The 14,754-nt window shown below is 41.4% G+C and overlaps 1 protein-coding gene and 1 long non-coding RNA gene across 3 annotated transcripts in view; both read left to right on the forward strand.

Moving 5' to 3' along the window:
• The window catches only part of ankrd13b (ankyrin repeat domain 13B), a 35,328-nt gene extending 24,398 nt beyond the window's left edge, over positions 1–10,930 (forward strand). For both annotated transcript variants that reach the window (XM_068707036.1, XM_068707038.1), the window contains 7 exons: positions 352–416; positions 1,505–1,641; positions 2,448–2,605; positions 2,900–3,088; positions 3,981–4,144; positions 6,191–6,267; positions 9,011–10,930. In XM_068707036.1, coding sequence (XP_068563137.1) covers positions 352–416; positions 1,505–1,641; positions 2,448–2,605; positions 2,900–3,088; positions 3,981–4,144; positions 6,191–6,267; positions 9,011–9,212 — 992 coding nt within the window. In that variant the 3' untranslated portion in view covers positions 9,213–10,930. The remainder of the gene's footprint in view (positions 1–351; positions 417–1,504; positions 1,642–2,447; positions 2,606–2,899; positions 3,089–3,980; positions 4,145–6,190; positions 6,268–9,010) is intronic.
• A 2,935-nt stretch (positions 10,931–13,865) lies between these two features.
• Positions 13,866–14,507, forward strand: LOC137873758 (uncharacterized). Its single transcript, XR_011103253.1, has 2 exons — positions 13,866–14,066; positions 14,176–14,507. It is a non-coding gene; the product is annotated as an uncharacterized lncRNA (long non-coding RNA).
• The last annotated feature ends 247 nt before the right edge of the window (positions 14,508–14,754 follow it).

Here is a 14,754-nt window from a genome sequence, read left to right on the forward strand (position 1 = left end):
CCACTGTTATTAAGAAACACATGTTGGATTGACTCCTTGCGCCTTAAAAGCATAATTTACTTCAGTTAAATTCAATTCAGTCCAGAGTGGCTCTATTTATTTAATACTGGCCCGTAGTTAATGACAAGACAACAACACAGAATGTAATAAATTGTCTTGAGCAAAACATTGTGGAGCAGAATGACACCACAGTGGAGATTAATGAGCCCATTCTTCATCATCTCCTGATGAACGAGCACCAACTGAAGCCGGCTTTGGCTGCTCTGTACTGTAGTGAGTGTTTATTGAACTCAGACTGACAGGACAGTTTGAGTTTAATCTAACTCATCACTGCTGTTTGTCTCTGAGCAGGTGGGAAGACTCCGCTGCAGAACTTCCTTGGGATTGCTGAGCAACACATGGGACCGAACAACGTCGTAAGTGGACAGTTTATTCATTTTCCTGTGTTCTGTTTAAATGAAGGATTGCATTGTTTTGTTCTGTTGAGGAAATGTCGGCAAATCTATTCAAACCCAATCTAATAAATTAAAAACGCACAGTGGTTGAGCAGGGAACGAGGATGTGTCGGGTGATCTAAGAGATTAATGTGATTAAGGTGATTATTGTGATTAATGTGATGAATGGGTTCTGGTGCTGGTGGTCAAGAATGAATCAGGGTTTTTTATAGTGGCATCATCACCATTGATCTCCATTATATGTGGATAGTGTATGCCTTCTGGTCCTCTGTGTCAACAGGAGAGCGTGCCTCCAGAGTGAAACAATAAGTCAGGGGCTCCAAACTGCTCTCAAATATTGATTATGTTTTTTAATTTGTTTCTGCTGGAGAGCTTCTATGACTCATATGTCCCTCCCTCTGTCTTTTTTGTTGTTGTTGTTCACCTCTGCTCTTCTCAGCCTCATGCCTCTCTCTCCTCTCTATAAACAAAGACACACAAAACTCTGTGGTTATTTTTGGGGCTCTGCAGATACTTTGTGCAACTGTAAAGCTGTAATGTTTCGATTTTGCCAAACACTAAATTGGTTGTGAAGAATTGACTGCAACCGAAAGAAAAATGCAACGACATGGAAAGAATTTAGTTCTTCTGTTTCTCAAGTCTTTAGCAGGCTCTACCTCCTCCAGAACCGGTGCTCTGCCTTTGACAGGTTCACTAAGGTCTTACTTACAGTGAGCAACTAATTAGAGCAGTGAACCAACAGACGCGTCATTTACTGTAGCGATGTAAAATACTGGAATAAGAAAACTGCTTCGTCATTTGTTCTCAAGTTTTGGCTTCTGAGCCGATGTTTTTTTTTTCACCGAGTTGTTGAAAAATGCCAGCAGGCAAGAGGATAGCCTTGACATCCCAGTGGGTGCTGAGTGTTTTCTCCATGACAGAGAAAAGCAAATAAAGTTAGTTTGAAATGCCAGACATATTTGCAGTATGGATCGATGAAAACTTTGCTTTAAAAAGACAAAATGTGATTACATCAGGGGTTTTAAAAATTCCTAATTTACTTTCCGCAGGCCCTGGTGACCCAGATGACGTGTCCTGCGATGACCAACCCCGCAGCGCTGACAGCTGAGGAGTACTTCAACCCCAGCTCGTCACCGACTCAGAGGGACATCGGCCACCCGTGCCAGCTCACCACCAAGACCCAGAGGTGACACAGACAGACGGGAAAACAGACAGGCATGCATACAGTGAAGCCCCCCCCCCCCCCCCCCCCCCCCCCCCCAAAAAAAAAAAAAAAAAACTCACCGCCAAGTGCCAGAGCTGACAAGCTGATGGACAGAGATTAGACAGGCTCACACAGACATGCAGGAAGAGTAAAATCAGCCGGTCATGGCAGCTGCCCACCGAGATCCTGAGGGGAAAAAAAACATTCAAACAGCTCATGACAAGTCATCTTTTCTTGACTATTTAAGCAAAGGAAACAAAACAAAAACATATTTCAAAGAACCCTGCAGCTTCTCTCAGTATGAATTTTAGGTTATTTATTTGTAATGTAGCTAATGATACTGGTTTTCAATATCCTGCTTCTCTAATCCACCTGCCAACCTGCTGTACAATCATCTGCCCTGTGTTCCTCTAATCGGCCTGTCTGTCTTTTTCATCTGAAAGTTTCATTGTTCTTTGGCACGAAATGAAAAGTGACTGGACATAATGAGAATGAAGTGTTTGAGGCTTCAGGGCTGCCTCTCAATGCTGTGTTGATTATCGGACAAGTTCAAATATAAGCATTGATTGGCCTCAATTTCAATACAACTCAGCAAGCAGCTTGTGGACAGTTAGCTGATGTAATCAATGTCTTTGTGTATGTCTGGTCAAAGAGCTCATCACTTGAATGACGACAAAAATTGCTTCCGCACCCAGAATTGTATTTGGTCATTTACGTCAACAAGCTCTGTTACTGGTCACGTCGTCGTCGTCGTCGTCCTCAGATTGTGTTTGTGTTCTCGTTTCCAGGTTTAAAGCCAAGTTGTGGTTGTGCGAGTCCCATCCTCTGTCCCTGGCAGAACAAGTGGTGCCGATCATCGATCTCATGGCGATCTCCAACGCCCTGTTCGCAAAGCTGCGAGACTTCATCACTCTGCGTTTGCCGCCTGGCTTCCCTGTCAAGATCGGTGAGTGCTGGGAGAGTGAGACGGATGGGAAGGGTTGGGGGGGGGGGGGGGGGGGGGGGGGGTTGAAATGGCTGGTTAAATAAAGGGGGACGATGGGAAATTAAAATAGGTACAAAGATGGATGGAAAGAAATGAAGACAGAAAGATAAAGTGAGTAGAATAGGACAGAAGAAATTGCTCCCTTAAAATAAAAGAATTGATAAACGGATATGATTAACTGGATGATGAGACTGATAACTTAATAATAACAATAAAAATGTCACCTTCTGCTCATGTTCTCTCCACTCCCTGCAGAGATCCCTCTCTACCACATCCTAAATGCCAGGATCACCTTCAGCAACCTGAACGGCTGCGAGGAAGGGACTGGCGTCCGGGCTGACAACGAAGTGGGGGTGGAGGGGGACGGACAGAGGGACACCCCGAGGACAGACACCCCATCTCCAGGCAGTGACTCCTCCAGCGTCTCCAGCTCCAGCTCCACCAGTAGGAACACACTCCCATACACTCTACCTGTCGTATCATAGTGCCGTCTTTTTGGAAATCTTCTTCTTCAGCTGATGAAATTACAGAAATTAAATCTCCACTAACATTTACTGCAGAACCCGGGCCATACTTCAGTCCACAAAGGACTCCTCATAACACTTCTTCCCATCTCTTACTTGTTGTGGATGAGCAACACCGGTCGCGGCTGTAGTTGCTGCAGTAAGAGTTTTTACGAAATAGGGTTGTTATGAAGAGTCAGGAGATGTTTTGAAGTCGTAAAGTGCAGCGAACAATAAAGTTAAACCATAAACTGTGTATAAGAAGGGGACGTGAAGTCACCCATTTGTTTTGTGAACTGTGCTTTTGAAGCCTTGAGTTTGTCATCTTGGCCATCGTCATCTTGTTTTTTTGCAACCAGTGAACAGAAGTGACTATATTTGTACTGCGGAGGAGTGATGCTGTGGTAGAGAGGCTGTATACGGCTCTGGTAGCGACCTGTCAATCACAAGGTAGCCACGCCCTAAAGCATACCATGCGTGGGACCTTGATTTACTAAATGAACATCATGCTGTATTGAAGAATACTTGTTTACAATGTTTATTGACTTAACTAATCAAGTGAGAAGTAGAGTCATTTTCTCATAGACTTCCATACAATCTGACTTCTTTCTGCAGTCAGAGGAGTCGCCCTCTGATGGCCAGTACACCGAATACAAGTAGTTTACGGCAAAGTTCTTTCATTCACCGTTTTGTTTTTATTTGGGGTTGTTGTGAAAAGAGTCAGGAGATGTAATGAAGTTTATGGGAAGTGCACACTTAAGTTAAATGTGTGAACTGAAGCTACGGTCTTATTGACATAACGTTGCCCTTTGCCGTCCCCCTGTGTGTTGCAGTGTCATGTCGAGCCGGAGAGATTCCCCCATGTGTGTTTGAGCCCCCGCCTGGATACTCCATGCTAGGGGGCAAACAGAGAGACAGCATGCGGGATGAGGAGGAGGACCTGCTGCAGTTCGCCATACAGCAGAGTCTGCTGGAGGCCGGCTCCGAGTATGATCAGGTGAGCTGACTGTGAGAGAAAGTTGACAACTGTTGCTGGAAGGTTCGGCTTAATCAGCAAGCCTACTAATTAAGCTAAGCTTCTTTTTTTTTTTAATGAACCACTAGCTAGCTGTAGATAGCTAATGAATAACGCCTTGGCTTTGAATAGCTTGGTTACCACTGTGCTAAGCTAGTTAGCTGGACATGCTTACTTTTGCAGCCTACATTAGAACACACTGTAAAAATCCATTCCTTGCACTTATTCTCTAAAAGCCCAAAAAATGGATCTCCAAACTCTTTAAACGCTGACTATCTCTCTTACTGCAGGCCATGCACACTTTATACAAACATCACTGTAAAGGGGAGGGGCTTACAGTGAATCGAACAGTCAATAATCTCCCATTTATCGTGTTGAAAATGTTTGGCTTCTGCACTTGTAAGTATACTCCTCTTCTGCCTCCTGGTGAAGTACTAAATTAGCAGAGATTGCAAACATTTTACAACGTTTTCAAGGTTCACAAAGCCATGTTGCCATATCAACAGAGGTGCCCAATACTCCCCCTTTGAAATATCCAGTACAAATTACTGCAGTAAATTCACCAATAAGTCGAGCAATACCAGACAAATAGACAGTGCAGCAGGGGGGAAAAAGCGACCACTTTCAAAATATAAACAATCAATACTGAAGCGAAATCGATAAACAGAATAAATTGCCCGTGATGTGTGGAGCCCAGACCCATTATACTCAACACTGCCCCAGGATAGCTGCTGGTTTCCCAGAGATCCTGGTCCTGATAGTACTTGGCCTTCTTCCAGCGGTACAGAGAGAGAAGTATAAATAGGCTCTGTGAGACAGGTCAGAGAACATCCTCACTGCTTTCTCAGCTTGCATACAGGAGAGGAGACAGAAGCAAGGTTGCTGCTGAGGATTTGTGCATAGTTTGTACAATCATCCTCAGGAGCCTCCTGTCCTGAGCTTTTGTACTGCTGCTGCTGTAAAATGTGCCGTATTTGGATTAAAACTCTAATTTGGAAGCAGGGCAAGTTTTAAAGGGCCGCTGACATTTCATGTAAAACATACAAAGCATGAACTATTGTACAAATTGCCTATCATCTTCTAAAACACCATTAGGTTGTAACTTCCCATCCTTCATTTACATTTTCCTTTAAATTTACCACAGTGTGAATCGTAACTTGTAGTGTCATGGAAGTTTATTCAAAGTTGAAGCCAGGGAGATTTTTTTTTTTTTGTCATAGGTATGGCAGTGGAAAAATGTTGATAGTTTGCATGTGCAACCCTAGTTTGGTGCAGGACAAAAAAAGCAGCATACAAAGAATCGGAGAGGTTGTCCACATTCAACACGGATGTTTGCCTGATCATTCATCTGTGAAGAGCTTGCGCCGCACAACCACACAACTTTGTCAAAGAATCCAAGAATCATATAAATTCATATGAGTTTCTCAAATTAGATTTTCACAGTGTACTGAAATTAAGACGGATAGGAACAGGGGGGGAATTACCAGCTAGGGGGAACCGAGGCTGATATAAGGGGCCTCAACTGAGCGCCCCAGATACATGTTACATAATAAAAGTAAACATTAAAGGTATTTTAACTAGGTTATAAGACAGGGCCTCAAGGTTGAGTAAAAATGCAGGAACCATGCTGTTAAAATCCAGTCATCCAACTCTTAAAGTCATTAGAACAAATGGTATAAGGTGAATTAATTGTATAGTGTTTTTAACAGAAGCTCATCAATATTAATATTGGGCGAGTGTACAAAAGAACCAAGGCCAGGATCGATCTAGTTTACAATCAGTCAGTTCATAATTCATAATAAAGCCAGCATGCTGTTGCTGTGTGTGTGTGTGTGTGTGTGTGTGTGTGTGTGTGTGTGTGTGTGTGTGTGTGTGTGTGTGTGTGTGAGGTACTTTAGCATACATTAACAGGAAAAGGTCCTGTAGGGAGGATGCTGTTGTTTTACATGCAGCACCATCTCTATATTTGTCCACTACCCACTTCCTGCGTTCGCTGTCTGACTTCCTGTACCTCCTCTTTGTGTCTAGGTGACCATCTGGGAGGCGCTGACCAACAGCAAGCCAGGAACACACCCTCTGCCCTCTGACCCAAGTCGTCTGGAGAGGTCAGACGTCTCTTTTTCTTTAATCCCATGCATCGGCCTTTTTTCTGTCTTTTTCCATCCTTTTCTCTTATCCTCAGTCATGCTCTCTGTTCTGTAAATTACCATATAGTCCAAACCCCTCTATTATCAGGAAACCAGGAGCTGCAGATAAAGTTGGATAAACGCATCAGTTGTTAAACATGAATGGGACTTTTATCTTCAAAAGAGCTGGAATCCTCAAAAAACAAAACATAAATTTCCATGACTGTCAGGACAAAAGCGATACTTCCTGCTGTTGCTTCACCTATATTGTCTCTGACTTCCTCTCACTTCTGTTACATATTGTCATTCTTCATTGTCTTATAGTCTTCCATTGTATATTTTTCCATGCTGCAGATCTCTCCCGCCATCCCTGACTCACATCCTGTATTCCTGTCCTGTCCTCCCCAACTCTATTCTCTTATCCATCCTGCTATTCTCCTCTCATCTCCTATTTGCCGTGTGATGTGTGTGTGTGTGTGTGTGTGTGTGTGTGTGTGTGTGTGTGTGTGTGTGTGTGTGTGTGAAGGGGGAGACTGGAGGATGGGAGAGTTTCCTGCTGTCACAGTCGGCATTACTGCTGTTGGCTTAAGCGTGTTATCTTTAGACGGTGTTTTCTCTCCCCCCTGTTTGTAGAGGAGTGGACAGAAACACAGTCTTTCCCTTATTTGACACGATCTTTTTATCGCAGTGTTTACTTACATCAGCGTTATAATGTTCGAGGGGTTGAAAGCAATTGTTGTGGGGTTCTTTAATTCACGGACTGTAAGGGGTAAAAAGGCAAATGCCATCTTGGCTGTTTTGATTGACTATGACGTTGAACATCTTATCATTGTGATACCTTGAAACAAATTGTTCTTCATGCGTTATAGACATTTCTGACTATTTTTTAATTTAAAAAAAGTATAATTTCAATATGTCCTCTTCATGACAAGAATTACATTATCCCAGAAAGTCTAAAATACATTTGAGATGAAAACAAAAAGTGAAACTAGAAGGGAGAACATGGTACCACCTATGGGTTATTACCGGTTTATAACGTGGTACTAATAGCTAACTTTTCGTCTTTTTCCTATACGGTGTCCTTGGTGTTACCATAATGTCTTGTATGGATGCATTTGGATCTAACTTTCTAATAAGCCATCAATTCTAAAGCTGAGCATGTCGATAAAGTCATTAAACGTTTTAAATGAATCTACATTTAACATTTATAAATCAACAATCCAGTCTGCACTTGTTAAAGGAGCTAAATGATCCTGATAGTCCTTGGCCTTCTTCCAGAGCTACAGTGGGAGAAGTATAAATAGGCGTGATGAAGCAGGTCAGAGAACATCCTCAGTGTTTTCTAAGAAGGGAAGGCAGAAGCAAGGTTGCTTCTCATCCTCAGCAGCCTGCGGTCCTGAGCTGTTGTGTTGCTGCTTCAAAACTGTGATAAATTACAGCTCTAATTTGGAAGCAGGAACGGTGTTAAAGGACCATACTGCTGACATTGCATGTAAAACATATCACATTAACGACCGTACAAATCTCTTATCTTCTTAAACACACCATAAGGTTGTAATTTCACATCTTTTATTCACAGTTTCCTTTAATTTTACGACAACATTAATCCTAACCTGCGGTGTCATGAAAGTTTATTCAAAGTTGAAGCTTGGGAGATTAATTTTTGTTCGTAGTTAGGTTGTGGAAGAATGTGGATAGTGTGCATTTCCAACCCCAGTTTAGTGCAGGTGCAGGACAAAAGCAGCACACATAGGAAACTAAGAGGTAGTCTGCATTCAACACGGACGTTTGCATGATCATTCCATTTTGGGGAGCTTGCAATATTCAATGTGCAGGACAATAAGGAAATGTGTCTTTTATAAGAGGGATTTTAGTGAATAGTCATATCTTTCATTCACGTGGTTGCCAAGTGGAAGTTTTACTCTATCAGTCTTGGGTGTCAGAGTTCCTACCGTCACTTAAATGCACCAACATGTGTGTTTTCATAACGGTCTAAGCCAAGACCAAAACTAGATTCATAGATATTCACATATTCAGTCATGTGACCTACCTCAACTAAACTTCTAGTTTCTGTAATTTGACCTGATAGGAAATACTAATAAACCTGTTCAGGGGGCCCCAGGGGAAATGTTAGGGCCTGAATCGAGCGCTCTACATACAGTACATGTTCCCCCAACACATTTTACCCAGAAACCAACTAACATTTGTATACTGGAATACTGCCCTGCCCCAAATTTGCTGCATATCAGTGAGTTTGTGATTATTTGGTTCAGATGAAATTCAGAGCATATCTGTTGTCAGCAGCTCTCAACACAACGACGGTTGAGCCGGTGGCTCGCAGCTAACAGTGCTAACAGTGCTAACAAAGGCAACAGTGCTGACAGAGCTAACAGTGTTTAGCTGGGGGGACCAGGAGGGTGGGCGCTACGCTTCCAAAACAATGCCATGGGTCGAATATCGTATAGAGAACCTTAAATAAATTCATGTTGGTTTAGATTCTCTGTAGCGCTTTTCCAGAAGTTACACTATAGGCATATGTCATAAGCAAAACATTTTTTTTCTCTCAGTGTGTGATTTTTCTCAATGCCAAAGAGGTGAGACAAAAGTTCCCAACTTCAGGTTTAAGTTAAATCCAGGATGTGACATACTTTTAGTCCTAGAACGGGTCCTTCAACCTGTGTTCTTCCATCCTCTACCTCTACTTCACTGTTCCTCACCCCAGGACCCCCCAGCACAAGCCCCGAGCCCCCTCCAGCCTCTGCTCCACCCCCTCCAAGAAGCAGCCGACCACCTGCAGCTACGACGAGCAGCTGCGCATTGCCATGGAGATCTCGGCTCGAGAGCAGGAAGAGGCGGACCTTCGGCGGCGGCAGGAAGAGGCAGAGCTGCAGCGCATCATCCGGCTGTCACTCATGGAGAAATGAGAGCCGAGTGGCCCAGCAGGGGTCTGAGGGGAGGGGTCTGGACCAAGGACACGTGGGAGAAAAGGGCAGTATAGGCTACTTTAAAAGCACACTCTGTAAGCGGCCGGGAATAAACGAGAAAATCTTCTTGTTGGTTCCAGTGGGGTCAATTGGCCTCCTCCTTTCTCTCCCATCTCCTTCTCCGGACCTTTCCCATGAAGCCATACAGTGATCTGGTTCTCGAGCCTCAGACAGCCAGAGAGAGACGTCAGTTTCCTCTTTCTGGTGCCACATGGTACTGTAATTTCTCGACCAGTGCCAGTTTACAACCAACAATACATCCAATACAACAAGTTTAGTGGAATGCCTCTATTGGATGAGCGATTTCTGTCCGTTTGCAAGTATGTGTGTGTATCTGTGTGTGTCTTTCAAAACCAGCTCTCAGCACAGTTGTCAACAGGTCACCTTCTGTCCTGAAAACATCTTGTGTTAGGCCCGACTCTCTGCTCGAGCACTAGCACTCACACACGCTCAGTGTTTTAACACCGACTTGTGTGGTTTTCAGTCTTAACTGATATTTAAAAAACGGTTGAGTTTGCAGAACAGAACCAGTGGTGTTGGAGAACACTGTAACCTTCTTCATCAAGTTGAGTTGAATGTAGACATTTAATGAAAACAACTTTTTTTTTTTTAAATGACTAAGTTAAACTTTTTTTTTTTTATTTGCACAAAATCCAGATGTACTGTATTTAGCTTGTGGGCAGATCACGTACAGTATATGACTGTTACTGGATGTAGATGACGAGTATGAGCACAAGCTAAACTCAGGCCAGCTCTAGGTTCAGCCTGACATTAGACTGCAGGAGCACAGATTTGATGAGGCCACCAGATGAACTCTTGGTGTACTAACTATATTGTATGTGACTGAATGAGTTTGTGGCTGGCCTGTGTGGAATTCAAACAAAAAAAAAAGGGACTTGATAGTGGTTTGTAAGTGGACTGTGGAATAGAAATGTTTCAGAAAATGTGTTTGTGTGTACGTTTGCATCCTCTCACCTCACATGAGCGGAGGATTTCTTCAAAGTCACGGTACAATGTGTGCAATATTTCAGCATGGTCTGCACACGTGTGAGGTTCATTTTGACTTGAGTCTAGCCTGGAGTCCTACAATATCAGAGCACGCTCTCCGAGTGAAAACGTGCCCCGAAAAGATCACTGCAGAGGCTATTGACAGCAATTTTAGATTTTATTCCACGAGCAAGCTTGGTTCCACAACACAACACAACAAAATAAAATCTAAAATCGCCCCAAAAACAACAACTGTGGAACATTTTGTTCTTGGATTGGAGATATTGTTCAGTGTTGCTCTCATTATTGTAAGTAACATCGTATTGCAGGGCTCAAGGCTAGCCAAGCATTGAGGAACATTTGCAGTTTTGTTGCAAGGGACGAGGGCGGACAGGCACAGCTTGGTTTTTTTCCTCCTTTATTTTAATATTATTTCTTCAAAAGAAATGTACAACTTTCACACTCCGATATCAGCACAAACTGAGGAGAACCACCTCTTACTCCTCTCCAATTCACATTTAAGCTTGCCTAATTGATAAGAATATGATATTCATTTTTTTACTTTTTAAAAAATATTGCAGAAAAGAGATGCAGCAAGATGTTTTCATGGTGAATGCTGGGATTTGAGTTGAGATAATGATTCAAATAAAGAAACATCTTTTGGAACAGCATTGCATGAGTGGGTTATTTTTTTTTAATCTATTTTTAAATTACAGCTTTCACATGCTTCAAATCCCTTGACCCCCGGCCTACACCAAGTTTCAGCTGCAGCTCTCCGCTGTAAGTTAGTTTTCCAGTCCTCTCGAGTGAAGGACGGTGACAAAGGCAATTAATTTCTCACGAGATAGGGGTAGCTGCAGCGTCACTCGGCACCAGAGAGAGTTGATCTTTTTTTAGCCGCTCCCACCTCCATCATCCTCCCTGTGACATGGATTCCCAGCGCCACATCCTAATCCAAAGGGGGTTATGCCTGTAGTTATTTAAGGCTTGACAGGGAGGAAAAAGACAGCTTAGAGATTTCTAAAACCTCTAAGAAACCCCACTCAGAGCACCAAGGCTGCTTTCTGTGATTTGGTGGTGGGGCTGGAGAGAATGGCAAAAGAGAGAATGAAGCAATTTTCCCAGTGAATCAGCAGTATGCAGCCGCAAGTTCTCCACTGCCCTGACTCAGCTCCACATTATGAATAACATCAGGACGGTGGAAGCACTGGGCTGCAGGCGTGTGTGGAGTGAATTTGTAAAGAGCCAAAGACAAAACAAGGTGTGTGTTTGAGAGACAGGGAAGCTGAGAGCATCAATATGCAAAGAGGAAGGACGGCAATCCCACGTAACTCCCTTTCTCTTCTACTCCATAGATTTTCATTCCTCACTATTCAACTATTTCCCTGCTGACATTTCAATTTGGGACACGTACTGTATAAAAAAAAAGTCCTCCTTTAACCAGTCTGCTCTGTCCACAGAGGTAAGTGTAATTTGTGAAATCATCAATCAAGGGATCTTAGCTTTCCTCTTGATACATGAAGATCAGCAAAGAGCCTTTGTTGTTGATATTTTAACACGCAAATTAGGAGGTTCTAGCGTAGTACCTGTGCAAAACATGCCTGTTTGGAACAGACTGATTGGTTGGCCTGTGGTATTGATGCCAGCAGCTTGCACGAGAAGCGCTCATAGGCTACAACTTCCCACACAACACAGCACTTCCTTTAATGAGAAATACATCTGCCATAACATAGTTGCGTCACACACCCAAGTCAAAGCCACTTACGCTATTCTAAGTCATTGTACCCCGAAATAACTTACAAAAGGCCCCCAAAACACTTATAAATGTGCAAACCAAATGGATACTACGTACTGTCTAAGAGTATAGTCTGGTATTTTAGGTAGGAAAACGTCATAGTATAGCATTTTAAAAAAGTGATTAAAAACTCATAGTGTTAAATGTTTAAAGAAATCACCATTAGTTTGATGAAAAAGTAACAATAAAGCTTGTAGAAAAAGCCATATCATAGTTAGTCATTAAAGTCATATTGTATGTTGAGTAAAGTCATCTAAAACTCATAGTATAGCAAGTCGAAAAAAGTCATAAAAAATGATAGTATAGTATAGTATGTTTAAAAAAGTCATTGTATAGCATATCAAAAAAAGTCATATAAGAATCACACTATAGCATGTTGAAAAAATGTCATTAAAAAGTCAGGACGGCTGGACGGAGAAACACCTCAGTGGAAGTTCGCAACCAACAGACTGCCGTCATCTGGATGTTCACACTCTACAAGATTCTGCCTGCTGGAAAATCATATTTTAAATTTATACAGGACCTTTAAATACAAGTAATGGTTATTTTTGATTGTCATCTCCTTGATTCTCCTGTGTCTCCACTCTTAGGGTGGGAAGAGTTGCAGCTCACACAGTTTAGGAGGTCCGACACCTGACGGAGCAGAAGAGGAGATCCTGGAGCCTCAGACAGAAGACAGTGAGGGGAAGGAGGACAAAGCAACCGCTCCACGGGCTACAACAGGAAGCATGAGATAAGATTTTTTGTTACCTCCCTCCTCTTTAACTTCACCTTCCTCCTACACACACACACACACACACACACACACACACATAATTAAGACATTTTATCTCATAATTATGACTTTTTATGTAAAAATTATGACTTTTTATCTCATAATTATGACTTTTTATGTCAGAATTATGACTTTCTATCTCATAATTATTACTTTTATCCCATTAAGACTTTCTGTCTCATAATTATGACTTTTATGTCAAAATTATGGCTTTTTATGTAAAAATTATTACTTTTATCCCATTATGACATTTTATCTCATAATTATGACTTTTTATGTCAGAATTATGACTTTCTATCTCATAATTATTACTTTTATCCCATTAAGACTTTCTGTCTCATAATTATGACTTTTTATGTCAAAATTATGGCTTTTTATGTCAAAATTATTACTTTTATCCCATTAAGACTTTTTGTCTCATAATTATGACTTTTTATGTCAAAATTATGACTTTCTATCTCATAATTATTAATTTTATCCCATTATGACTTTTTATCTCATAATTATTACTTTTTATGTCATAATTATGACTTTCTATCTCATAATTATTACTTTTATCCCATTAAGACTTTCTGTCCCATAATTATGACTTTTTATGTAATAATTATGACTTTTTATGTCAAAATTATTGCTTTTTATGTCAAAATTATGACTTTTATTCCATTATGACTTTTTATCTCATAATTATGACTTTTTATGTCAGAATTATGACTTTCTATCTCATAATTATTACTTTTATCCCATTAAGACTTTCTGTCTCATAATTATGACTTTTATGTCAAAATTATAGCTTTTTATGTCATAATTATTACTTTTATCCCATTATGACTTTTTATCTCATAATTATGACTTTTTATGTCAAAATTATGACTTTTTATCTCATAATTATTACTTTTATCCCATTATGACTTTGTATCTCATAATTATGACTTTTTATGTCAAAATTATGACTTTTTATCTCATAATTATTACTTTTATCCCATTATGACTTTGTATCTCATAATTATGACTTTTTATGTCAAAATTATGACTTTTTATCACTTTTTATGTCAGAATTATGACTTTCTATCTCATAATTATTACTTTTATCCCATGAATTCTTGTCCCATTAATTCACATTTCTAACTTTGCTTCTTCCCCGGAGTCTTTGTGCTTTCTGTCCTCACAGGTTTCCATGGATCCTGGTTAAATCTGGACCCTGGTCCTTCCTCCTCCATGTCCCTATTGACACCCACTGGTAATATCATTTTTATTATTACTCGCACTACTATTTCTATTACCGATTATTACCGCACAGTACTGACTTTGCTTCTTCACCAGAGTGTTTGTGCTTTCTTGCCTCACAGGTTTCCGTGGATCCTGGTTACACCTGGATCGTGGACCGACCTCCTGCCGTGGTCCTGTCTTATACATTGAATGTGTTGTAACTGTTTTATTGTTCGGTCTGTACACGTGACATCTATTGCACTTCTGTCCATCCTGGGAGAGGGATCTCTCCTCTGTTGCTCTCCCACAGGTTTCTCCCTCTGTTCTCCCCGTTAAAGGGGTTTTTGGGGGAGTTTTTCCTGTTCCGATGTGAGGGTCCAGGACAGAGGATGTCGCATCTGTACAGATTGTGAAGCCCTGTATGGCTGATTTGTGATTTTGTGCTATACGAAATAAATATAATTGAATTGAATCTTTTATCCCTGAATCATTTTCATCTCCACACCTCTCTCTCTCTCTCTCTCTCTCTCTCTCTCTCGCTCTCTCTCTCTCTCTCTCTCTCACACTCTCCCACCCTTATGAGGACATGTTAAATGAAAGTAAAAGCCAAGGACTACCCATGTATATGAACAACAATAACACGGAGTAACTAAAACTTTCTGGCTGGATCACAAGCTGTCTCCTCTCGGTGGATCCGGCTCAGGAGTCGTGAACTGGAA

Source organism: Cebidichthys violaceus, unplaced genomic scaffold (genome assembly GCF_023349555.1).
Source record: "Cebidichthys violaceus isolate CVI_PGR_0920_01 unplaced genomic scaffold, fCebVio1.0.p SCAF_1, whole genome shotgun sequence".
NCBI classification, from domain to species: Eukaryota; Metazoa; Chordata; class Actinopteri; order Perciformes; family Stichaeidae; genus Cebidichthys; species Cebidichthys violaceus.